The sequence below is a fragment of the Peromyscus eremicus genome, chromosome 15, assembly GCF_949786415.1.
Source record: "Peromyscus eremicus chromosome 15, PerEre_H2_v1, whole genome shotgun sequence".
Lineage (NCBI taxonomy): Eukaryota > Metazoa > Chordata > Mammalia > Rodentia > Cricetidae > Peromyscus > Peromyscus eremicus.
This window is the reverse complement of record NC_081431.1, coordinates 23,951,340-23,977,490: the sequence shown is the minus strand read 5'-3', so window position 1 is coordinate 23,977,490 and position 26,151 is coordinate 23,951,340. Positions and strand designations below refer to the sequence as shown.

Below are 26,151 nucleotides of genomic sequence, written 5' to 3'. Positions count from 1 at the left end.
GCGGGGAACAGCGCGCAGCGGCGGAGCCCGGGTTGGCGGTGGCTCGGGCGGTGGCGTTGGCTTTGACGTCGGGGCGTTCCCCGTGGGGAGGGCTCAGGGCGGGAGCCGGTAGACGACGTCGCCGTCGCCGCTGTCCACTGTCGGGTGTCAGTCCCCGGCGTCGTGTGGGTGCCGTCCCGGCGGTGCGGCGTTGGTGGTATAGTGGTGAGCATAGCTGCCTTCCAAGCAGTTGACCCGGGTTCGATTCCCGGCCAACGCAACCGGCCCGTCTTTTGCCAAGATGCAGGGCAGAAGGTGGCCTTGTCTGGCGACTCTCAGCTTGTCCCGAGACTGCGCGAGGGATCCGAACGCTCGTCTGAGCGAAGGAAGGAGGCAGCGGGTCCGAGACGTTTTGAGGGTTTGTCCAGCGGGAGGAGAACCGCCAGGGCCAGGCGTCTAATCCGGGAGGATGAGCCGGGCTTGGGGGTGAATCGTCAGAGGGCAGCCGGGGGCGGGCAGCGTGCAGGGCAGGAGTAGGCGCAGGTGCCCGTGAGCCCCGAACCTCATCCTCGTAGGGCCCGTAATGCCGGGACATCGGCTCTGGCGCCGGGCGGGCATTCCGGCTCACAAGGTGGCTGTCAGCCTGGCTCCCAGAGCCGAGTGTCGGGACCGTCGGATGTGGGCCACGTTCCCTGGTGGTCTAGTGGTTAGGATTCGGCGCTCTCACCGCCGCGGCCCGGGTTCGATTCCCGGTCAGGGAAGCCTTTCTTCTTCCTCTCTTGAACCTGGCCTCCTGGAAGCCCTCTGTCTCCTCTTCTCACCTTATGCGGGATCCTTGGCGCCAACAAACCACACGCCTCCCTTTTGTTCATGGGCATCGCGCCTCTGCTCGCCCCTGCTGCTCTCACGCCCCCACCCACCACAACATGGCCCCCTCCCTGTCTACACAGCCCACCCTTTGCCTAGCTTCCCACTGCCGCCCACCGTCTCTCACACAAGACGCCAACTCTGCGCCTGGACAGCTCAGCCTTGCTGCTTCCCGTCCTGCCCAGCTTACACACCGCCACCATCACGCGGGCACACCCACCCACCACGTAGCCCTCGCGCACACGCTTCCGAGCCACTCATGGACCCCGCAGAGTCTCCCCCTCACTCCCCCGCCTGCTCTGAGGTCCAGAAGAAGCCCCCCACCTGCACACCTGACTCACCTGCCTCCTCACAGGCTCCCTGTGAGCTTTACCCTGATCTTCACAACTCAACGTCCGCTTCAAACAAATGGAGCCATTTTATTCATTTGTGTGTGTGTGTGTGTGTGTGTGTGTGTGTGTGTGTGTGTGTGTGTGTCTTGGAGATGCGGGAACACGGGGACCACTACCAAAGGGGAGCTGTGTAGGACAGCTGGCTGAGCAAGCCAGTAGGGAGCACTCTCCCACAGACAGGTACCACAGCAGTTCCTGTCTCCGGGATCCTACCCTGGCTTCCCTCTGGGAGGGACTCAGGAGCCTTAAGGTGAAACAAACGCTTCTCCGCCCAAGTTGCTTTTGGTCATGGTGTTTGATCGCCATAATACAAACCCTAACTCAGGAAGAAACTGCCTTTCGTAGTGGAGTCTTGCTGTGACAGACCCGATCACCTGGCCTTCCCCAGGATTGTGAAAGGCCTTTGAACTGTGGGTAAGGCCGGCAAGGACCTGACTGCTCCAAGCTGGCTGTCCTCCTCTGGGGCAGCTTGGAAGAGAATGTAGAGAGCCGTGCCCACGGTGAAGACTACGGAGGCCCTGCACCTGAAGTTTCAGCGGGCACATGGGAAGTCCCTGGTAGAACTCCGTTGGGGTCCTTTCGGTGTTTGGAATGAAGAAGGTGTGGTCCTGCTGAGCCCGGGGCTGAAGAATCATCTGTGGTTTATGACCAAGAGACCGGACCCAGCAGGGTGAAACCTTGGCTGTGCAGAGACAATCCTTGATGGTGCTCTACTGGAGCTGAGAAGCCAGCGCTGATTAAGAAGACAGCAGCTGCGCAGAGGTGAAATCTCCCTACCCACCCCCACACCCCGGGGGCGGGACCTTCCTGAAGGTCAGCATGCAGAGGCTGAACCCAATGCCAGCCAGCCAATTTGAAAACGTGTAGGACTCGCCTATGTGGGGATGGCATTGAAGGTGTGGAAGGATGGATCCCAGAGAGCAGAGGAGGCTTGGAGATGGGCGGTGGGTTTGCAGTCCCCAGAGAGAGGCTGAGAGGGGACATGAGCAAAGGTGCAGCCTCGGGTGAACCCCACTGCGACCGGAAGTGGTGGATCGTGGGGAACAGTGGAGGCTTGGCATTTCCACATGACATGCTCAGAGAGTCCCTGAAGAGAGCCCAGCAGAGGCTATCACAGGCGAAGGCCAGGGTCTTGGAGATGTGTGAACTCAGGACAACCACCAAAGGAGACAGCGGCCTCAGAGTGGAGCCCATCTAGGCCTGGGAGAGCAGCTGCAGGTGCTGTGAATGGCAGAGCTGAGGGAGGGTGACTGTCCACCCCCTCTGGACCCACAAGAGAGCCAGTGACCAGGAGAACTCAGACACTGGGCTTGTGACAATGTTGGACTTTAGTTTTGCTTTCCCAGGATAATGATCGTGCCTGGATTCTTTCCTCTCCGTGCACAAGAGCCTTTATCTTAAAACAAAACAAAACAAGAAAAAAAATCAAAACAAACAATAACAACAACCAAATTCTGTGTATTTTAAGGACACTGAACGTTGAATCTTTGACTTGAAAAAGACTGTGGCACCTATGAAGTTCTTGGTTGTGGAATATTAGCTGTGGATGTCTTCCATTTGTTATGATGTGGAATATTTGCTTAATGATGGAAGGAAGGATGGCACTCTTTGATGTTGCATTTGTCTGACTCTGTGAAGCTGTGTTACTTTAACTGCCTAAAACACCTTATTGGTCTAAGAAAGGGCTGAACGGCCAATAGCTGGGATGGAGAGGGCTGAGCAGGGCTGCCAGGCAGGGAGAATAAATAGGAGCAGAAGTAAGGAGAGTATGGAGAAAAGGAGAAGGAGAGGAGGATGCCAGGGGCCAGCCACACAGCCACTCAGCCAGCCGATCAATAAAAGAAAGGTATATAGGATAGAGAAAGGTAAAAGTCTAGAGGGGGGAAAAATTAGATGGGATAACTGAAGTTAAGAAAGATTGGCCAGAAAAGAGCCAAGCTAAGCCCGGGCATTTAAAAGTAAGAATAAGTCTCTGTGTATTTATTGCAATGCTGGGTGGCGGGCTCCCAAGAGTAAAATATTATAAAAGCAAACAAAAAACAAAAACAAACAAACAAACAAACAAACAAAAAGAGAAAGCAAAAACCAATGAAATTTCTTGATGTTTTCATTGTGGTGTTGAGATTAAAATGAACTCTGAGAAATGAACAAGAAAGGAAAGGTTATAGCTCAATATGAGACCTGGTTGTGTGCCAGGCTGACAAAGGGTCAACAATGCTGGTTGGTTCTGGTGAACTTGACAAAAACCTGGACTCCACTGAGAAGAGAGAATGGAAATCAAGAAGAGTCTTCCCTGAGACGGGCCTTCAGCCGAGTTTGTAGGTCATTGTTGGATTCACGATGGATGTGGGAGGGCACATGAAGAGAGGAGGTGGGTGAGTGGACGATGCCATTCCTGGGCAGATGGTCCTGTGTGGGATAAGAGAGCAGGCTGAGCAAGCCAGCAGGCAGCCCTCATGCAGGTCCTCTGCATCACTTCCTGCCTCTAGGTCTGTCCCCTCACCACACCTCCCCCAAGTCCGACTCTGACCTCCTAAGCCTCATAAGCCCAGCCATCCCCACCTCCACCACCCATCCCCACTTCCACCACTGTGGCGCTGAGGAGTTGAAAGAAGAAATCAAACCTTCTCACCCCAAGGTTGCTTTCAGTCACACACTTGATCACAATAGTAATAACCTCAACTAAAAACATGATCCTGGTCCCTACTCAGAAAGAAACGGGCAGGAGCCCCAGGAGATGGTTCCAGGAGCCTGCGGGCAGAGATTGGGCTGCTTCTGTTCCTGCTCATTTCCAACTCCCTCTCATCCCAACATCCCTGAGCATCACCAGCAACAACAACAACAGCAGCAGCAGCAGAAGAAGGAGTTTAAGGGAGAGGAGGAACAGGACGAGGAGGTGGAGGAGAGGAAGAGGAGGAGGAGGAAAAGAAGTACAATAAGAAAAAACAATCGTAGTATTAGTAGTAGTAGTAGTAGAAGAGGAAAAAGAATGAGAAGAAGAAAAGAGGAGGAAGGAGGAGGAGGAGGTGGAGAAAATGGAGGAAGAGGAGGAAATGGAGGAGGAGATGGAGGAGAAAGAGGAGCAGGAGGAAATGGAGGAGGAGGAGGAGGAGGAGGAGGAGGAAGAAGCAGTAGTAGTAGCAGCAGGAGTGGCCATCACCATAGCCAGGGTAACAACCCATGTCCTAGTACCAACATCCGGTCTCTCCTGCCCTTGATATGCGACCTAGTTTCCCCTCTGATTGCAGACCAAAGTCAACTGAGGAGCCCCACTTGGTTCTGTTTCTGCACTCTCTTTACTAAAAAGCTGCGGGGTTCCCGACCACTCCCACTGGCCTATGTTGAAGACAGAGAGCAGGCAGGTAAGGGACTTAACAGGTGGCAGAGGCCAGCCAGGTGCCTGTGGTTAGACAGGGCCTTTCTCTGTCAGGTGTGTGGTGGATGGGTCCGGTGACAGATGGGTGAAGGCTTTCCTTCGTGGAAGCCACCGCCTTCCGGAGCAAAGAGGAGTCGGACTGCAGGAAGGGACACAGTTTCCAGCAGTTGGGAGGCTGGAGAAGCTATGAAGCACAGAGTCTGTGGAGAGGACAAACTGTCAGACTGGCCTGTCAGTTGGGCGGAGTGATGAGGATGCCCCACCCACACAACAGCCAATAGGTAGCCTGGAATACCCAGGTCTCAGAAAACCAGGGAGCACTGAGGAGACCTGCCAGCAAGTGCCCTGGGCTGGCACAGAAGGAACTAAGATTGAGTTGTCTGTGTTTGTGCCTCTCTGGCCTGCACCTGGACCTCTCTCTTTCTCTTTGTCTCTCTGTCTCTCTCTGTGTGTGCGTGTCTGTCTGTGTGTATGTGTATGTATGTGTAACAGAGAGAGAGACAGACAGAGATAGAGAAACAGAGAGACAGAGAGATCTCAGCAGGGAGGGAGTAGTGTCCTGTAGGCCCAAAGACCCTGTGGATGGATAAGGGTGTGGGTGGGCTCTGGACCGAGTGAGACTCAGGAGCGGTGGGGTTCTCCACCTCCACATGGTGGAAGAAGGCGCGAGGAAACACCTGCTGCCAAGTCACGGGAGCTGGGATGCTCTCAATGGTCTAGACGAGTTGCCGTGGGCAATGCGCTAGGGGAAATAAGGCACTGTGGTCCCTACTGAGGCTGTCCCTCCTCAGCAAAGGAGGCACAAGGAGGTCCAGGACCAGGGACGCGTTTCAGCGCCCACCCCCAACATCAAGAGAGGTCCGCCAAGTAAGTCTCCATGGTGAGAGAGGCAGGCTGTGTGGGGCCGGTACTGTGGGGTGGGAGACTGGAGGTGTGGGGTGTGGGTGATGTCGGGGGCGGGTTATAAGAACCATGGAGGTGCTGGCTGCTGGCGCCAGTGTGCACAGGAGAGGCTAGGTATGGCAGGTTCTTTGAAGTGCCCAGGAAGTGAGTGAGAGATGCAGTGTCTTTGTGGTTGGACCTGGCTGGCTGAGTTGAGGAGAAGCGAACAGGTAGGTAGGTAATCGCTGTCTCACTGGAGTGTAGCTGGCACTGGCGTTGTCCAGGAGTTGTGTTGTGTGCTTGGCGCCTGCAGCTTGGACTGGGACGACTAGGACAGAAAGACGGGACACTGGACGTGTGGCTGAGAACCAAAAGGGACTGAACTCTGCATGGGCCGGGAATCGAACCCGGGCCTCCCGCGTGGCAGGCGAGAATTCTACCACTGAACCACCCATGCCATGGAGAACACCCTCCCAGACTGCTGCCACAGCCTCTGCTCCCCGACAGCCCCTGCACCAGCTGGATCCTGGGCCCTGACTGGATGGACCGGCCAGGGGAGCGCCATGGCCACGGACAGGAGAGTCTCCGGTCCAGACTGAGGCTCTGGGGCTCAAGTGCGCTTCTCCCGGTCGGACGCCTAGGCCCCACGTAAACCCTGCCCCTGCTGGCCCACGGGCCGGCGGGCGGGCGAGCGCGTGACTGTGTGTGCACCATGCATCTGGCAGGCGTTCGCAGGGAAAGGGCACCTCCGCACACGAGAATCCCCGACGACAACAGACACCAAGATGGGTGCGGTGGGCGTCACCCCCGGGAGTTGGAGGGAATGGAATGGGGAAAAAGGGGTGGCGGGCGCGAGGGCTGGGCGAAAAGTTCCGGGTGCCGGGTGGAGGTGGACCAAGTCCTGTGTTGGCAAAAGAATGGCACCGGGCAGGCTGGCTGGGCTGCCGGGGTGCTGAGGAGCGGCCGCCTCACTGACTCCAGCCTCCCGGACACCAAGCAAGGCGAGCAGCACCCTCCCCATCCGCTCTCCTCCAGGAGTTGGTGGCAGCTGAGAGGAGGGCGCTCCTCTAGGCACAGGGAAAGTTGCGGGTCTGAGGGGAGCGGAGGCGCTGGAGAGGTTGTGGAAGGAGGCCCGAGCTGCAATCTCTCGGGGTGGGGTGGCCAATAGATGAGCGTGTCAGGAGTAGGATTCGAACCCACTCCTCCAGGGGAGACTGCGACCTGAAGGCGGCGCCTTAGAACGCTCGGCCATCCTGACGGCGGGTCTGACCGAGAGGCCTCTCGCCTGGCTGGCAGCAGGCGCCCACGCGTGCGCCGGGCGGACCTGGAGCGACGGGACGCTCGGGCACGTGGCAGTTCGGGTGCTGAGGCTGCGGGCCTCGCCCGGTGTCCCCGCGTGGACGTGGAGACGCTCCTAGGCGCCAAAGTCGCTGCAGGTCCCGGGGTGCGGTGGGGGTGCGTCTGGGGCAGCAGCCCAGCCGCCGCAGGGCCGCGCAGGTGTGGGTGCAGCCTCTCCTGATGGCGTGGGCGAGGGCGGCAGAAAGCTGTCACCTCTGAGAGCCCCGCTCAACAGCCCGGGCGGGGGCAGGGGGCGGGGGACGCTCTGATCACCCAGGGTTGCGGGTTCGGGTCCTGGTGCAGGGGCCGCTGTGACGCCGTCCCGGGTCCTGGTGGAAGAGTCGTTGTGGCGGCGTTAATGGGAATTTGGGTTTGGGTGCGTTGGTCGGCCATGGCGGGAGGGAGAGCTTAGGGCCTGGCTGGAACGACGGAGAGGGCCTGGATTGGCTAAAAAGGCGTGCTCGCTGTCCTCCCCGTTAGTATAGTGGTGAGTATCCCCGCCTGTCACGTGGGAGACCGGGGTTCGATTCCCCGACGAGGAGACGTGCCATCTTTTTAGCCAGACCGTCGCCCACGGCTGCGCTGGCCCTTGGTCCCCTTACAAGCGCCGGGATCGGGCTGCCCACGGCCCGGCCTGCCCACCCGCCTGCGGACCCTCGGGCACCTCGCCTGGCACCTGGCACCTGGCCCAGCACTCCGACGCCAGGGAACGGGTGTCAGAGCCGCCCCGATGGACTCTCGTGTCCTGAGCCCCCGGTGCGCCAGGCGAGTCTTGGTGGTGACCCGCCCCGAGCGGTCCCCGACGCTCGCTCTTCCCCGTGGCCCTCGCGGCGCGCCGGGTTGCTGCTGCAGTCAGGTGGCGAGAGCGCCCACAAGGGCCCGGCGTGTGCGTGCGGGAGGCGCGGCTGGGACGGCGGGGAACAGCGCGCAGCGGCGGAGCCCCGGTTGACCGTGGCTTGGGCGGTGGCGTTGGCTTTGACGTCGGGGCGGTCCCCGTGGGGAGGGCTCAGGGCGGGAGCCGGTAGACGACGTCGCCGTCGCCGCTGTCCACTGTCGGGTGTCAGTCCCCGTCGTCGTGTGGGTGCCGTCCCGGCGGTGCGGCGTTGGTGGTATAGTGGTGAGCATAGCTGCCTTCCAAGCAGTTGACCCGGGTTCGATTCCCGGCCAACGCAACCGGCCCGTGTTTTGCCAAGGTCCAGTGCCGAGGCTGGCCCTGTCTGGCGTCTCTCAGCTTGTCCCGAGACTGCGCGACCGACCGACCGCTCGACTGAGCGAAGGAAGGAGGCAGGGGGGCCGAGACGTTTTGAGGGTGTGTCTAGCGGGAGGAGAACCGCCAGGGCCAGGCGTCTAATCCGCGAGGAGGCGCCGGGCTTGGCGGCGAATCGCCAGAGGGCAGCGGGCAGAGGGCAGGGCAGGAGTAGGCGCAGATGCCCGCGAACCCCGAACGGCATCTGGTAAGGCCGGTAATGCCAGGCCATCGGCTCTTGCGCCAGGCAGGCGGACAGATCGGCGGGCTTTTTGTCCTTGAGGCTGGCTGTCAGCTTGGCTCCGGGAGGCGAGTGTCGGGACAGTCAGATGTGGTCTATGCTCCCTGGTGGTCTAATGGTTAGGATTCGGCGCTCTCACCGCCGCGGCTTGGGTTCGATTCCCGGTCAGAGAGGCCTTTCTTATTCCTCTCTGGACCCTCGCATCCTCCAAGCCCTTTGTCTCCTCTTGCCACCTCAGGAGGGATCCTTGGCGCCAACAAACCACATGTCTCCCTTTTGTTCAGGGGCATCGCGGCCCTGCTCGCCCCTGCTGCTCTCATGCCCCCACCCACCACAACATGGCCCGCTCCCTGTCTGCACAGCCCACCCTTTGCCTAGCTTCCCACTGCCGCCCACCGTCGCTCACACAAGACGCCAACTCTGCGCTTGGACAGCTCAGCCCTTTTGCTTCCCGTCCCGCTCAGCTTACACACAGGTGTAAGGCGCAGGTGTGAGTCGGAAACCAGGAGCAGAACCTCTGTCCTCCTGCTGGGTCCCCCGCCTGGTGGGTCCCCTCGGTGCTGACCATGCCAGCAGTCCGAGGCCCAGAGTCAGATCCTTGAGTGCTGACGGCTGGATTGAGCTCCGCCTGGATCGCAGGGACAGTGGGAGATGCCAGTAGATCCTGGGGGAGCCCAGACAGAGCCTTTTCCCCACCGGACTCCAGCCCTCCCCTGTCCCAGAAGCCCTCCCAGTCCCAGGCACTGGAGACACCCGTGTGAAGAGGCTTCTAGGAAGGGTCTGTGCGACCGCCCCCTGGCCAGCTGTGTGACTCGGAGAGAAGGCCGCGGGGAAACAGACACAGGACAATCCTTCGCTAGCTGTCATCCAAACGGAGGCTGTCAAACGCCAACTGCAGGGATGCAGGGATGACTGGCTCTGTGCCAGCTGGGTTTGGGAACCGTGACAGCTCTGGGAAGAGGGACTGTACCGTGAGAAAACGTCTCTATAGCGTGTGCCTGCGATGAGTGATGGATGTGGGACAGCCCACGGGGGGAAGTAGGGATGGTGTAGGGGTTCGGGAAGGGGGCGGGTACGGGATGAGGGTGTGGCGAGATGTGGCCAGGGGCTGTCCCATCCCTGGGCAGGCAATCCTGAGCTGTGTAGGACAGCTGGCTGAGCAAGCCAGTAGGGAGCACTCTCCCACAGACAGCTACCACAGCAGTTCCTATCTCCGGGATCCTACCCTGGCTTCCCTCTGGGAGGGACACAGGAGCCTTAAAGTGAAACAAACGCTTCTCCGCCCAAGTTGCTTTTGGTCAGGGTGTTTGATCGCAATAACACAAACCCTAACTCAGGAGGTACCTGGTTCCCGGAGTGGAGTCTTGCTGTGACAGACCCTATTACCTGGCCTTCCCGAGGATTGTGAAAGGCCTGTGAACTGTGGGCAGGGGGGCAAAGCACCTGACTGCTCCAAGCTGGCTGTGCTCCTCCTGGGCAGCTTGGAAGAGAATGTAGAGAGCCTTGCTGACGCTGAGGACTACGGAGGCACCTGAAGTTTCAGCGGGCACGTGGGAAGTCCCTGGAAGAACTTCGTTGGGGCCCTTCGGGTGTTTGGAATGAAGAAGGTGTGGTCCTGCTCAGCCGGGGCTGAAGAATCATCTGTGGTTTATGAACAAGAGACCGGACCCAGCAAGGTGAAACCTTGGCTGTGCAGGGACAATCCTTGATGGTGCTCCACTGGAGCTGAGAAGCCAGTGGTGATTAAGAAGACAGCAGTGTGGTGGAGGTGAAATCTCCCCACCCCCCTTACCCCGGGGGCGGAGTCTTCCTGAAGGTCAGCATGCAGAGACTGAACCTCATGCCAGCCAGCCAATTTGAAAACGTGTAGGACTCGGTTATGTGGGATGGCATTGAAGGTGTGGAAGGATGGATCCCAGAGAGCAGCGGAAGCTTGGAGATGGGCGGTGGGTTTGCAGTCCCCAGAGAGAGGCTGAGAGGGGACATGAGCAAAGGTGCAGCCTCGGGTGAACCCCACTGCGACCGGAAGGGGTGGATCGTGGGGAACAGTGGAGGCTTGGCATTTCCACATGACATGCTCAGAGAGTCCCCGAAGAGAGCCCAGCAGATGCTGTCACCCGCTAAGGCGAGGTACTTGAAGATGGGGGTATCCAGGGACAAGCACCAAAGGGGAGCAACTGCTTCAGAGTGGAGCCCATCTAGGCCTGGTTGAGCAGCTGCTGTGAATGGCAGAGCTGAGGGAGGGTGACTGTCCACCTGCTCTGGACCCAGGAGAGAGCCAGTGAATAGGAGAGCTCAGACACTTGGCTTGTGACAGTGTTGGACTTCGGTTTTGCTTTCCTAGGATATTGATCGTACCTGGATTCTTTCCTCTCCCAGCAGAAGAGCCTTTATCTTAAAACAAAACAAAGCCAAATCAAAACAAAACAATAACAACAACCAAACTCTGTGTGTTTTAAGAACACTCAACTTTGAATCTTTGACTTGAAAAAAACTGTGGCACCTATGAAGTTCTTGGTTGTGGAATATTAGCTGTGGATGTGTTCCATTTGATTATGATGTGGAATATTTGCTTAATGATGGGAGGAAGGGTAGCACCAAGCGTCTGGCAGGTTACATAGGGAAAGGCCACTGGCAGAGAAGATGCCTCGAAGATCACAGCCCAGCAAGATGGGCGGGGTGGGTGTTTCCCGCAAGAGTTGGTGGAATGGAATGGCCAAGAGCTGGTGTGCTCCAGGGCTGGGCGAACATGTCTGGATGTCGGGTGGTGTTGGAAGTTCATTCGTGTGCACCAAGTCCTCTGCTTTCAGAACGCACTGGCCCCAGGGCTCAGAGCGGACACTGTTACTCCATTTTCACAGTGACCTCTCCCCAACAGGAAGCAACGCGACCACCTAATGCTCCCCAACAGAATATTGTGTGTGTTCACGAGATGGTTTTTCTCTCGCACTGTCTGACAGGGGACGTTAAGTATATAATTCAAATAAAGCACTGTATCAAATGTGGAAATAAAATTGTAAAAGGAAAAAAGCAAAAAAGTTAAGCATGAAGTGTAATGTTCTTTTGATTGAAAATGCAGAAGCAATAAGGAGAAAAACTAGAAATATTAACTTACGGTGAGGGTGAGAAGTGAGGCTGACAACATTTTGAGACAATGAAGTAAGGCTTGAGTAAAAAAGGACCTGGGGTGTATCATCCCCAAGAAAAAGGAGCATAGACTGGGGTGAGGGGTGGGGGAGTGGAGAGAATCAGTTAGGGTGCATATAAAGTTTGATATTTATGTCTAGACAGGAAAAGAAAAGATAACTGAAAGCAGCAAATTGCCAACCTGACAGGGATAATGAATGTATGCATGAAAAGAGGACAGCTTGTCAGAAGTGGGATTCGAACCCACGCCTCCAGGGGAGACTGCGACCTTAACGCAGCGCCTTAGACCGCTCGGCCATCCTGACAGAGTGAGTGGTACTCAATTCACTCACCTCCCTGATATGTGGATTCCATCCGTGTGTCTACTTGAATAGATGTGATGGGGTCCCACGGCTCCTGGCAGATTAGGTACTCAGTTGTCTAAAAACTGTCCTTCATGTTTTAAATATCCGGTCAACTATCTCATTTCACCTTATTTAAAGGTATATGTTTGTTGCTATGTTGCTATGAGTCAGTGACAGTCCCTGGATGCCAGACTCCGAACCACAAAAGAAATAAAAATAGATAATGTACACCCCTAAATATACTGTCTGATACACTTTAATAAATACCTTATGTTTATTTTTTCATGTTTTTTTTCTGCATGCATGTGCACCAAATGGAGTCCAGAGAGGGCATCATATCCCTAGGAAGTTTAGTTCCAGTGAGCTGTGAGCCCCCCACATCGATGCCAGAAATCGAACCTGGGTTCATTGGAAAAGGAGCTAGTGCTCTCAACCACTGAGTCAGCTCTCCAGCCTAAGGACATACATTAATCAATCAAGCAGTTAAGTGATTTTAGACTGCCTTATATTGAACAAGTTCCCCTTAGTAGCTACAGATGATTTTAAACTCTGACCCTCCTCTTTCATTTACTTTCCATGAGTTGGAACTGCAGGTAGGTGCCACCACACCCAGATTGTACAAAGTTTTATAAAACTTTCTCCTCTGTCTACATACTCACAATTTTTGCATTTAAGTACTCCTTACATAAGTAAGTATCTTACTATTACATATAGCTACTAATTTAACATGATGTCTGTGATCTACAAGTTTTTAAGTGTTGGGACAACCTAAAATGAACAATATCAACAATAGAGGCAAAGTATCACTACAGTGGAATATGAAATCTTCTTTCGTTGCTGGAAGTACTTCATAAGTAGCCAGAAAATTATGGAATGCATGGAAGAGTGTGGTTGTCCTTGAGAAAGAGTTTTCTTTTTGAAATTATTATCCTGGGATTAGACATGTTTCAGACTCATAAGAATATCAAAGTAGTTCTTTTTTTTTTTTTAATTAGAAAGGGGTGTTTTTAAGATACTAGAAAGAAAATATAGCAACAAAGACTTTTGGAAGCCATGCAGTATCCTCCTGGGATGGCCCAGAAACGCTTTGCAAATTGGAGCTCCTTATGGCAAGGCCCTTTGGAGAATCCCGCTGACCTGGTAAGGACCTCAAGGAAGCAATACTGCAGATCCCTGCCCCTGATCCTAGGGAGCTCATGAGCTTCAGACCTTTCTAACTTTCACTAGGCCTATTCCTATGGTAATTCTTAGTTTGGTAATTCTTAGTTGTGATTCTGGCTGAGTTTACTGGGAACAAAAGCTGAGAATTATTCTAAAGTTTGTACAAGGAAATTAAACCTCTTTGCAATCTATCACAGAAACCAGTTCCTCAAGTTATCCCTGCTGCCTTTGCAGTCATCCGGAGTAAGCAGGAGGAACTCACTAAGGTTAATGATTCTGGCTCAATTAACTGTTCTGGGGGGGGGGGGCAAAGAGAGAGACAGACAGGCAGACAGAAAGACAGACAGACAGAACCACATCCCAAGAACTTAGGACCTGGTTTCTTAAAAGGTGACGTTATGAACTTATAGAACATATAAGGAAAAGATAAAGGGCATTGAAAGGTCAGACATTACTTTCATGCCAGGGCATGAAAGACAGGTCAGACATTTTTCCAATACCAAAATATCAACAAAAGAATCTAAATCTCCCAGTCCTCTTAGAAGTAAAAATACAAGTAGAAACTGCCAGGAAGAACAGAAACTTTGTCAGAAAAGTGAAAGGTGAGGTATTAGTCATTACCATTTGGAGAATGTATAAAGAATAGGATTATAACTGCAGCTCACACAAACATGATATACAGACCATGTAGAAATTGACTTACACCTGAAAAGTATTATTCTAGGTATGGGATCATACTCTCTGCTAACTACAAGAATATAAAAGCACCATATTGTTAAGGACTAACAGGAGGGTCTGAATGTCTTTCATTGTGTAACGGCATGTTTGTGAGCAGCCTGGGCAGAGTACAAACAGGATGTGCCTGGCTAGATATAACCATTTGGCTTGGAATATAAAATTCATGCTTAGATACAGGAAAAGGGTAAATTAACGATGACAAGGGAGTGGGAAAGAGGAAAAGAAACTAAAATGGGTAAATGACTTGGAAAACGATTAAAGAGAAAGGATTGAAAATGCATGATTGAACCCATTATAAATAAATAAATATTTATAAATGCATTATAAATAAGACAGCTTGAGGTATTGTGGTCCATGTATATGAAAGACAATCAGAGGACAGTTTCTTCACTTTCAACAAATTCACAGCTCAATGCTCAACCCAGAACTGTGCTGGAGCTGGACACCACAAAACAAACAAACAAAAAAACAAATAACAAGAAAAACAAACAAAATAAAAACTCAGAACAAACAAAGCATAATTCAGAGCACTCACAAAATACCGTTTGAGGAGTGGGGACATGGCTCAGAGGTTAAGAGTACTGGCAACTCTTCCAATTCAACAGTTCAATTCCCAGCAACCACATTGTAATTCACAACAAAACATGGGGCCCTCTTCTGGAGGGGAAACATACATTCAGGAAGAACACTGTGCACATAATAAATAAACTCTTTAAAAAAAAAAAAGCAACACAGGCTGTTGTAGATGCTTGAGAAATAGTGGATGGAAACATTTTAGTTCATGACATTAGATTAAAATCTCCAAAACCATGAAAAAATCAATCAAGAATTGTGACGCTGCTGTCTTCTAAATCACCGATGATATCCCATTAATCACTTAATCTCACCTCCAGTGGAGCACCATCAAGGTTTGTCCCTGCACAGCCAAGGTTTCACCTTGCTGGGTCCGGTCTCTTGTTCATAAACCACAGATGATTCTTCAGCCCCGGCTGAGCAGGACCCTCACACCTTCTTCATTCCAAACACCGAAAGGACCCCAACGGAGTTCTTTCAGGGACTTCTCACGTGCCCGCTGAAACTTCAGGTGCCGGGCCTCCGTCTTCCTTGTCGTCTGGTTCGGAGTCTGGCATCCAGGGACTGTCACTGACTCATAGCAATAAACATAAACCTTTAAATAAGGTGAAATGAGATAGTTGACCGGATATTTAAAACATGAAGGACAGTCAGTTTTTAGACAACTGAGTACCTAATCTGCCAGGAGCCCTGGAATCCCATCACATCTATTCAAGTGGATACACAGATGGAATCCACATATCAGGGAGGTGAGCGAATTGAGTATCACTTACTCTGTCAGGATGGCCGAGCGGTCTAAGGCGCTGCGTTAAGGTCGCAGTCTCCCCTGGAGGCGTGGGTTCGAATCCCACTTCTGACAAGCTTTCCTCTTTTCATGCATACATTCATTATCCCTGTCAGGTTGGCAATTTGCTGCTTTCAGTTATCTTTTCTCTTCCTGTCTAGACATAAATGTCAAATTTTATATGCACCCTAACCGACTCTCTCCACTCCCCCGCCCCTAGCCCCAGTCCCTGCTCCTTTCTTTGGAATGCTAGACAAGGGGTGCCATTGAGGCACATCCCAGGTCCTTTTTTACTCAAGCCTTACTTCATTGTCTCAAAATGTTGTCAGCCTCACCTCTCACCCTCACCATAAGTTAATATTTCTAGTTTTTCCTTCTTATTATTTCTGCATTTTCAATCAAAAGAACATTACACTTCATGCTTAACTTTTTTTTTTGCCTTTTACAATTTTATTTCCACATTTGATACAGTGCTTTATTTGAATTATATAATTAACGTCCCCTGTCAGAGAGTGCCGAGAGAAAAACCATCTCGTGAACACACACAATATTCTGTTGGGGAGCATTAGGTGGTCGCGTTGCTTCCTGTTGGGGAGAGGTCACTGTGAAAATGGAGTAAACGGTTCTGACACCTGGGGCCACAGGGGCAGCCAGGCCATTGCAAGTGCATTCTGGAAGGAGAGGACTTTGTGCACACCAACTTCAAACACCACCTGACATCCAGGCACAAACACAGACAACTCAATCTTAGTTCCTTCTGTGCCATCCCAAAGCCCTTGCTGGCAGGTCACGGGACTGCTCCCTGGTTTTCTGAAACCTGGGCTAGTCCAGGGTGCCTATAGGCATGTGTGCCGGGCATCCTCACCATCCCAGTGGGTTGACCGGCTCCGGAAGGTGGTGGCTTCCACGAAGGAAAGCCTTCACCCATCTGTCACCGGACCCATCCACGGCACACTGGACCGAGAAAGGCCTTGCCTAACCACAGGCACCTGGCTGGCCTCTGCCACCTGTTAAGTCCCTGACCTGCCTGCTCTCTGTCTTCAACAAAGGCCAGCGGGAGTGGTCGGGACTTGTGGGAGCCCGTTTTCAGGTTCCTTGTGGCTTTACCCAGCAGGTCCGCATAGAGGATGATTATGGGCCATGGGCCTGAGTGCAAGAGTCTGGAATAGTCTGCACTTGGCTGTGCTGGGGGAGGAGGTCTTTTGCTCCACCCCTTGGCGTCTCTATAAATATCCTGGGGCAGAGACAGTCAGGGCCTGTTGGGATAGGTTCCAGGCCCTTTCGAGGCTATCCTTTATTTTCTATCTGTTTATCTCCACAAAATAAATCCTCCTACCTAATATTTCCTGCTGCTCACACTCAAGAAAACTCTTTGGAACTGTGGGGTTGGTGGGTAAACACCCCACAGAATGGCACCATAAACAGGGACTAAAGAAAAAAGAAAAAGGAAAAAAAGAGACTACAGAAAAAAAGGGGGGGGGACTAAAGACAAATGAACAGGGACTAAAGACATAAAGACAAAGTAATAGGGACTAAAGATAAAGGAAAATAATAGTTTTATTACAGAGTTTTTGGCAAAAGTGCTGGAGTCAGCCCTGCCAGTGGAAAGTGGCATGCCTGTGTTATATATATATATATATATATATATATATATATATATATATATATATATATATATATATATATATATATATATATATGAGGGGCAGGGATTTTTATCCTCAAGAGAAAAGAACACACTAGAAGGATGTCTGATGCTGCAGAGCAAAATTCTCTTCTGTCAAAATTTTCTATCTTCTATCCATTTCTCAATTTCTATCTGTGAAAAATAAGTATAAGGTATAGTGTAGAAATATAGTGTAGGAAAAACTTAGAAGTGTAAGATCGTGTAGAAAAAAATAAGTAAGCCAGGCGGTGGTGGCGCACGCCTTTAATCCCAGCACTCGGGAGGCAGAGGCAGGCGGATCTCTGTGAGTTCGAGGCCAGCCTGGTCTACAGAGTGAGATCCAGGAAAGGCGCAAAGCTACACAGAGAAACCCTGTCTCGAAAAAACCAAGAAAAAAAAAATAAGTAAGGCAACAAGACAGAAAAACTCTTCAATTTTATGACTTTGGGGGCTATGAATGCAAATTGGGAAAATCTTTCTTTGAGCTTTACAGGTAGTAAAAAAGCTCTTCTTTGAGCTTATGAGGAAGAAAGTTTCCTATGGAGGCTTTTGACCTGGGGACAGCTGAAATGCTAAGTCCAAGCAGCAGGAGACAGTGTTTTCTCCCTGAGGCAAAAATGGGGGTGTAAAAAGCCAAAAAGTTTAAAGTTCAGAAGTTTTGGGAAAAGTTGGTCCTTCTCTCATGTGAAAAAATCTTTCTCTTAAACTAAAAAGCTTTTCTTGGAAAATTGGGGGGGGGATCTCTCTAAAAAGTTTTAATCTTTCTCAAAAGCTCTCAAACTTAAAAACTAAAAGCCTTTCAGAACTCTCTCTCAGAAGGACAAAAATTAGAACCACCTGAAGATATTAGTATGGGGATCACCTGTGATTAGCTCTAAGGGAAAACAACAAACCTCTTAAGACAGCAAAACTTCTCTAAGTTCTCTTTCAAGCTTTAAAAATCCTCCCTGCAATGCAGGAGGCAGGGACAAGTTCCTAAAAACCTCTTCTAAGCTCTGTCTCTTCAAGCTAGTAAAAGACAGAGGGTCAAAGTCCCCTGAGGGAAACGCTTGGGAGAATAAGGGTGAAGAGCTATATAGAGAGCCCAAAAGGGCAGGAAACTTTACCTGAGAAAAGCAAAAAAGCAAAGCTTTTCAGTTACAGCCGACCTGAGACATCCAGAGTTTTGTTTCTGAGTGAGCGTTTCAGAATGAAAAGGTGCTCCTAATCATCCTAATGCAAAGATCCCCTGAAGGAATGCAAACTGTTAGCATTGTATCCTCACTTCTGACCAAAAACCCAGAGATCACTGCCCAGTGTCTGAGTTGGAGTGCATTTCCCGGATACTAGGATTCCTGCAGTTCTAAGATTCCTGCAGTTCTAAACTTCCTGGAGCACAGAGCTGAGGCAGGAAGGTGCAGGACCCAGAAGAAGATTGCTAATGAACAACCAAAGCTAAAGCCGGTGGGAACGGAACAGTTGTCCACTTTCCTACAAGTCCAGGGTTGATTGGTCCACAGCTGCAAAAGGAAATCAGAAAAAGCTTTTCTATCAGAGTAAGGACCTTCCTGGGAAAACAGTAAAGCTGAACTGTGTCTGAAGCAGTTGTGCTGCTGAGTCAGAACGCTGTCTGGGGAAAGAGCCCAGCCAGGGCAGAACAGAACTATCCAGGAGTAAAGCTTTCTTTTCTGTCAGAGAAAGCACCTCTTTGAGAAAAGCTTTGTTTCAACTGACTCCAGTGAGATGAGGGAGTGTAGCCCTGAGGGGTGATTGCCTCTGGTATAAGCTCTGTCCTTGAGCACCCAGACAAGCAAATGCAACCCACTGGGGGACTGGGCCAGGTGAAGGCCTGAGGGAAAAACACCTGTCCTAATGGGAGTTTAGAGATGGCAAAAACCTCCCGTTAGAAAAGCTAAGCTTGATTTATGAACACAAACCTCAGACCCCAAAAACAGAAAAGAACTAAAGCCCCTACCTTCAGAAGCAAAAAAGCTGTCACTGTGGTGTGGTGTTGGGAAATATTTCTGGGGTAGAGGGGATAAATTGAGACCAAACTGGGAACTGTCTGGGAGAAAGACTCTGAACAAAGAGAAGGGACATAATCCTCCCCAGAAAATGCATGACCTGAAAAAGCTGCTAGAATTTGAGGCAGATTCGGGGGGAGAAAAAAAAGCCTCTACCTCCAAAGGCAGCTAGCAGAGGTACAGAGCCGCAGACAGATACCTGAAGCTCTGCATGGGGGGGGGGGGGGGTGAGAGGGGGTGGAGGGGTGAAGGAACAAGCAAAATGAGAATAAAATCAGTGGGAGAAAAATCTCTCTGAAGGAGCTATGGAAAAGCTCTGTTGTAAATGTTTGTTTTTCACTGACTGGCTAAGGCAAACACAAGCTTCGAGGAAAGTTGCTATCAGAAATTGCCCACCTCAATGAGCGCTAAGGAGGCAGGTGCAGTTCTGATTTGGGGGCCAGTGTCAAATGAAGGAGAGACACCTGTTAAAGCCAGCTGAAGAGAGAATAGAAATCTCCCAATGTGCCATAGCTGAAAATGTAAAATGCTTGTTCAAATCTCCCAGGCAAGAATGTGTAAGCAAGTCTGGTAAAAGAGAACCAGTTGACTCTCAGACCCGAAAAGAACTATGGGAAATGAAGTCCAAAAGCTAGCTTGCAATAAGGGACTGATATAAGGGAAATGCATTCTGGGAAAGGTAGTTTTTCCGCTAAAGATGGCGACATTGGCCTGAAACACATTTGTCAGCTCGAAAATACGTTCATGGTAAACTTAAAATACAGCTTTTAAAAGAATAAGGAGCCGGGCGGTGGTGGCGCACGCCTTTAATCCCAGCACTCGGGAGGCAGAGCCAGGTGGATCTCTGTGAGTTCAAGGCCAGCCTGGGCTACCAAGTGAGTTCCAGGAAAGGCGCAAAGCTACACAGAGAAACCCTGTCTTGAAAAACCAAAAAAAAAAAAAAAAAAGAAAAGAATAAGGAGGAAAATCGTCTAAGAGTTTAAGTGTCAGTTCCAATGAAAAAATTGAAAGGATACGGAACTAGGTGCTTTGCGGTTTGGAGCTCTATTGGTAAAATGCCTTATTTACCCTAATAGCTGTGCAAATTTTTACGGTAGTTGGATGACAAAAAGCTACCTTTAAGAGCAAACAAGCCACTTTAAAATCCTTAAGAAAGCAAGAGAAAGCAGTTTATACACTGAACATTGTTTTAGATATGAAGAAACTTATGGGAAAATAAAGTTCTTTGCCTTTTGAACAAACTGCCTTCAATGAGTAATTCCTTTGCAAATCTAATAAGGAGACAAGGAAACAGGCATTCAAAAAGAAATGACTGCTTTATAGATGGGAAACAAACTTCAGAAAATCTAGCTGTCTTACAAAAGAGTTGCTTCACCTGAAAGTTCCTTATAAGAAATCAATGCTAAATATCACAGCTGCTAATAACATCAGGAGTTAAAGCTAATGAAATGAAAATACTAAATCCTGAAAGTGCTTTTTCTCAGAGTAAGCTAATGAAGGATATGTTTCATGAAAGAACATCTATGTTCTTGACTCCTTTGAATAGTAACAGTTTTGGTGAAAATATTGGAACTTAGCAATCAGGTCAAAATGTTTCAAGAAATTCAAGACGCTATTCTCAAAAGAAAGCTGCCATGCTTTGTGGGCCATATTAGAGCTCACTCCAATCTTCCTGGTCCTTTAGCTGAGGGTAATGCAATGGCTGATAAGTTAACAAAGATAGTAGCATTATCCCAAGTGGAAATGGCTCAACAGTCACATGCTCTTCATCAAAATAGCAAAAGCTTAAGAAAGCAATTCAATATCAAATAAGCAGCTTGTCAAATAGTTAAACGATGTGGGGTATGTCCAAAATATTTTTCTGTCCCTCACTTAGGGGTAAACCCTCTAGGTCTTCTTCCCAATCATCTATGGCAAATGGATGTTACGCATATTGCAGAATTTGGCAAATTAAGATATGTACATGTGACCATTGACACTTATTCAGGATTTTTAATGGCTAGTGCACAACCTGGGGAAGCTACAAAACATGTAATTATGCACTGCTTGAAGTGTTTTTTGTATATGGGTATACCAAAAATTATTAAAAATGATAATGGTTCTGGATAATAGTAGGAAAGCATTTCAGCAATTTTGTACCCAATGGGAAATCGTACATAAAACAGGTATTCCTTATAATCCTCAGGGACAAGGTATTGTAGAGAGGGCTCATAGCAGTCTTAAAATACAACTTCGAAAAATAAAAATAGAAAAGGAAGAAATTTACCCTCAATCACCACATAATGCATTAAATCATGCTCTTTTTGTTCTGAATTTTTTGAGTATGGATGTCCATGAGCAGTCTGTCGCAGACAGATTTTGGCACAGTGGCATCCAAGTGACTTTTGCTCAAGTGAAATGGAGAGATCCCTGCTCGGGATTATGGAAGGGTCCCGATCCTGTGTTAATATGGGGTCGAGGACATGTTTGTGTTTTTTCACAAGAGGAGAATGAAGCTCGGTGGTTACCAGAGCGTCTGGTAAGGAGCGTGGAACTAAGGAAGGGTCAGCTCCAATGACGTTCCTATAAAGGAACCAGAATGAAAGTGGTGCTTCTTCTTCGGGAAAACACCAAATGGCGGACAACGCCGGTGCAGCGGGAGGTCCCGGAGGACCCGGGGGCCCGGGACTAGGAGGCCGCAGCGGCTTCCGCGGAGGATTCGGCAGTGGCCTTAGAGGCCGCGGTCGTGGTGGAAGCCGTGGCCGTGGTCGAGGCCGCGGGGCTCCTGGAGGTGAAGCTGAAGACAAGGAGTGGATCCCCGTCACCAAGCTGGGCCGCCTGGTTAAGGACATGAAGATCAAGTCCCTGGAGATCTACCTGTTCTCCCTTCCCATTAAGGAATCTGAGATCATTGACTTTTTCCTGGGCGCGTCCCTAAAGGATGAGGTTCTAAAGATCATGCCAGTGCTGAAGCAGACTCGGGCTGGCCAGCGGACCAGGTTCAAGGCTTTTGTCGCTATTGGGGACTACAATGCTCATGTTGGTCTTGGTGTTAAGTGCTCCAAGGAAGTAGCCACTGCCATCCGAGGGAACATCATCTTGGCCAAGCTGTCCATTGTCCCTGTGCGGAGAAGCTACTGGGGGAACAAGATTGGCAAGCCCCACACTGTGCCGTGCAAAGTGACAGGCCGCTGTGGCTCTGTGTTGGTGCGTCTCATCCCTGCCCCCAGAGGCACTGGCATTGTCTCTGCTCCTGTGCCTAAGAAATTACTGATGATGGCCGGTATTGATGACTGCTACACATCAGCCAGGGGCTGCACTGCCACCCTGGGCAACTTTGCCAAGGCCGTCTTTGATGCCATCTCCAAGACCTACAGCTACCTGACCCCCGACCTCTGGAAAGAGACTGTGTTCACCAAGTCTCCTTATCAGGAATTCACTGACCATCTTGTGAAAACCCACACCAGAGTGTCTGTTCAGAGGACCCAGGCTCCAGCTGTGGCCACCACATAAGGGGTTTTATACAAGAAAAACAAAGTGAATTAAATCTGCTAAAAAAAAAAAAAAATGAAAGTGGCTCGATCAGTGTTTCTGAGGTTTTGTCACTGGATAATGCAAACAGTGAGGAAATAGTTAGGAGCTGTGCCGATTTTGGCTTTACTAGGTCCTTTAGAAAAATACTTTACATCACCTATTAGCTGCACAGTATTTTGTGAAGAGCTTTACAGCAGCTAAATACAGTAACTTCACGCTCAGCGTGAAGTGAAGTTTTTCGGTAGAGCAAACCAAAAGTACTGCTGTAATAGAAACGTTTGTCTGAATTGAGGCACTTAGCGGGGAGCTATTATGAATTTGGGTAAAGGGACAGCCTCTAGCTAAAAACCGTCTACCCCTGACAGTGCATCTCTGCCGGTTCCGGAATGGCTGAGAGAGCTCGGCAACTTTGGGGTGTGGCTTCGTCCTGAGAATGTTACAGTCCCCTAGCAACAAGTATCACAAGTCTATAACGACAACACTCACTAAATTCCAGTGTTATAGCAAAGCTGACTATAAACTCTAAACTTTAGAAATGATGTTCGTACTTCCTGTCTAGTTAAGAGAATCTTTCTAATGGAGATAGTGATGATAATTAAGAGTAAGAAGTAGGCCGGGCAGTGGTGGTGCATGCCTTTAATCCCAGCACTTGGGAGGCAGAGCCAGGCGGATCTCTGTGAGTTCAAGGCCAGCCTGGTCTACAGAGCGAGATCCAGGAAAGGAGCAAAGCTACACAGAGAAACCCTGTCTTGAAAAACCAAAAAAAAAAAAAAAAAAAAAAAAAAGAGTAAGAAGTAGAAAAAGATAAAATAAGATATGTGAGTTTGTAGAAATTATTCTGTCTTGTTAGATCTGTGTTAAGAAATCTTTAGGTGTTTGCTAGTTAAGATATATGCTAATGGTAGCCCTATATAAATTTGTAAAATAGATCTATAGAGTTCTTTTAAGAATATAAGCTTGCACGAAGTATCTAAGGTAGTCTTAAGACATGTAGTAATAAGCTTGTAAGAAGTAAAGATGCTAGTTGTAAATGTAAGTTTAAGAAATAAGAAGATGGAATGAATATAAGAAGTAAATAAGAAATATATTTGCTAAAGTAGTTCTATAGTTTCCTTAAGGAGTATAAATAAGTAGATGTCAAGGTTACATGTGAGTTTGTAAAAATATGTAAACGTTGAGTGTGAGTTTGTGAAAAAGTGTAAATATTGAGTGTGAATCTATACTTAATGTATATGGTAAAAAGAACCTGAGACACAGAAGGTAGTGTCCTAGCAGATTGCAAAGTAGTCAGTCTGAATGGTTTCAAAAGCTCCAGAAGCCGCTAAGAAGCTAAGAATGGCGGACTCGAGAACCAGCACAAGGCATCCGCAGCTGAGATCTGTGGAAAACAGACACAACACAGAAAAACCTGAGCTAACATAAAAAATGATGCAGTTTAGAATACTACTGTACCTAGAAAGGTCTCTGTCCGTGAGAACAAAAATTGCAGAGACGCTTGTTTGAACAAAAATTATTAACTGCAAAAAGTTTGGGTTGTAAAACGTCTCTTCATATTTGGAAGTGAAAGCCTGATACCAGAATTTATTTCTTGTTTGAACTTTTTGAACTTAAAATGAGATAAAACTACAGAAAGATTTTTGTTATGGATTTCTTCATATTTGGAAGGCTAGTACCAGAATTTATAATTTGAATTTGGGGACTTAATGAAATGAACAATAGATTTCATTTCAATGGGACAATTTTGAGTTTACTTATAGTAATGACCTAGAAACTGTTCTTTGGGATTATTTGTGTTAAAAATGGTGTTTAAATGAAGAAATTTATTGTTTCTATCTTGACTCAAGATGCAGTTTTGTGTATGCATATATGCTGGTGATTCATGAATTGTTCTGTGTTAAAAATGCAATTGTTTTGTGGAACAGTTTATGTAAAAATGGAATTACTTTTGAAACTGGTTTTGTGTTACAAATGGAACTGTTTAAACAGAAAAGTTTGGGTTTTCTAACTAGACTTGAGATTTTGCTTAAAAAAATTATAAAGAAAAGGGAGAGTTAATATTCCTTAGTCTATTTAATTTAAAAAATATTTTCTTGTTATTTCAGTGGATTAATGTTATGTTTTGTTAGTAAGAAATGCAAATGGGTATACTAAAATTTAAAGTGAAAAGAGTTTTATTATGAAACTTCTTTTGGATGTTTTGCTAAAAGTTTTCAAAGTGTGTTAATGGTTAATTTGAGAATATTGCTTTTCAATATATGTTTGTAGGAATTGTATAAGTTTGGGTTTTTTCTAACTAGCTTTGAGATTTTGTTTAAAAATTATAAAGAAAAGGAGGAGTTATGAGTGAATTAAGGTTCAATGTATGTTTGCAGAAATTATGTTTAACCTATTGGTATTAATGCACCCTGGTATTGTAGAGTTAAAGAAATATTTAAGTTTGATGTGAATGCATCAAAGTTTTTCCTATATTGTTAGCAAGAAAATTTAAATGATTCTACTAAGAGTTAAACTTGTAAGACCGAGAAAATTGTTAACTATATGTAGCAACAATTATGTTAATTCAAATGGTTCTGGTAAGAGTTTGCTATAAGATTGGGAGAACTGTGACTATGTATAGAAAATTTATGTTAACTTGTTAATGGTAATGATGAAGCTAAGGGATTCTTTAAGTTTGCGATTGCATTAAGTTTTTGGTTTAGAAAGAGCTTGAGGCAGCTAAGACTGCTGTAGTCACCTTGGACCTATTCTAAAGAAAATGCCATCTTTATCATCCTCTACTCCCATAGTGGGAGGTAAAACAGCTATGAAGATTGCTGTAAGCTATTAATAATGAGTTCTTTTTTATATACTAAGAAAGGGGGACCCGTGGGAGCTCGTTTTCAGGTTCCTCGTGGCTTTACCCAGCAGGTCCGCATAGAGGACGATAATGGGCCATGGGCCTGAGTGCAAGAGTCTGGAATGGTCTGCACTTGGCTGTGCTGGGGGAGGAGGTCTTTTGCTCCACCCCTTGGCTTCTCTATAAATATCCTGGGGCAGAGACAGTCAGGGCCCCTTGGAATAGGTTACAGGCCCTCTCGAGTCTATCCTTTACCTTCTATCTGTTTATCTCCGCAATATAAATCCTTCTATCTAATATTTCCAGCAGCTAAAACTCAAGAAAACTCTGGGGAACTGTGGGGTTGTTGTGTAAATGCCCCATGTGGACCCCCACAACTTTTTAGTAAAGAGAGTGCAGAAACAGAACCAAGTGGGGCTCCTCAGTTCACTTTGGTCTGCAATCAGAGCTGAAACTAGGCAGCATATGTAGAGCAGAAGAGACCGGATGTTGGTACTAGGACATGGGGTTGTTACCCTGGCTATGGTGACGGCCACTCCTGCAGCTGCTTCTCCTCATCCTCCTCCTTCTTCTCTTTCTCTTTTTCCTTCTACTCTTCCTCCTTCTTTCATCTAATAATTCTTCTTCTCCTTCTTCTATCTCTTCTACTACTACTAGCATTTCTACTATTACTTTTTCTTATTGTACTTTTTCTTCTTTCCCTCCTCCTCCTCCTCCTCCTCCTCCTCCTCCTCCTCCTCCTCCTCCTCCTCCTCCCTCTTCTACTCCTTCTTCTGCTGCTGCTGCTGCTGTTGTTGCTGGTGATGCTCAGGAATGTTGGGATGAGAGGGAGTTGAAAATGAGCAGGAACAGAAGCAGCCCAATCTCTGCCCGCAGGCTCCTGGAACCATCTCCTGGGGCTCCTGCCCATTTCTTTCTGAGTAGGGACCAGGATCATGTTTTTAGTTGAGGTTGTTCCTATTGTGATCGAATGTGTGACTGAAAGCAACCTTGGATGAGAAGGTTTGATCTCTTCTTTCAACTCCAACTCAGGTCGCAGTCTCCCCTGGAGGCGTGGGTTCGAAT

The 26,151-nt window shown here is 48.9% G+C and overlaps 1 protein-coding gene and 7 non-coding genes across 8 annotated transcripts; 6 read left to right on the top strand and 2 right to left on the bottom strand.

The window, feature by feature from the left end:
• The first annotated feature begins 187 nt into the window (after positions 1–187).
• Trnag-ucc (transfer RNA glycine (anticodon UCC)) lies at positions 188–259 on the top strand. Its single transcript has one exon. It is a non-coding gene; the product is annotated as a tRNA-Gly (tRNA).
• A 409-nt stretch (positions 260–668) lies between these two features.
• On the top strand, positions 669–740 carry Trnae-cuc (transfer RNA glutamic acid (anticodon CUC)). The gene has a single exon. It is a non-coding gene; the product is annotated as a tRNA-Glu (tRNA).
• A 5,142-nt stretch (positions 741–5,882) lies between these two features.
• Positions 5,883–5,953, bottom strand: Trnag-gcc (transfer RNA glycine (anticodon GCC)). Its single transcript has one exon. It is a non-coding gene; the product is annotated as a tRNA-Gly (tRNA).
• Positions 5,954–7,304: 1,351 nt separating this feature from the next.
• On the top strand, positions 7,305–7,376 carry Trnad-guc (transfer RNA aspartic acid (anticodon GUC)). Its single transcript has one exon. It is a non-coding gene; the product is annotated as a tRNA-Asp (tRNA).
• A 558-nt stretch (positions 7,377–7,934) lies between these two features.
• Positions 7,935–8,006, top strand: Trnag-ucc (transfer RNA glycine (anticodon UCC)). Its single transcript has one exon. It is a non-coding gene; the product is annotated as a tRNA-Gly (tRNA).
• Positions 8,007–11,690: 3,684 nt separating this feature from the next.
• Trnal-aag (transfer RNA leucine (anticodon AAG)) lies at positions 11,691–11,773 on the bottom strand. The gene has a single exon. It is a non-coding gene; the product is annotated as a tRNA-Leu (tRNA).
• Positions 11,774–15,060: 3,287 nt separating this feature from the next.
• On the top strand, positions 15,061–15,143 carry Trnal-aag (transfer RNA leucine (anticodon AAG)). Its single transcript has one exon. It is a non-coding gene; the product is annotated as a tRNA-Leu (tRNA).
• A 4,583-nt stretch (positions 15,144–19,726) lies between these two features.
• Positions 19,727–22,278, top strand: LOC131925220 (small ribosomal subunit protein uS5-like). The gene has a single exon (XM_059280508.1). It carries the CDS (start codon positions 21,351–21,353, stop codon positions 22,227–22,229), a length of 879 nt encoding a protein of 292 aa, XP_059136491.1. The 5' UTR covers positions 19,727–21,350; the 3' UTR covers positions 22,230–22,278.
• The last annotated feature ends 3,873 nt before the right edge of the window (positions 22,279–26,151 follow it).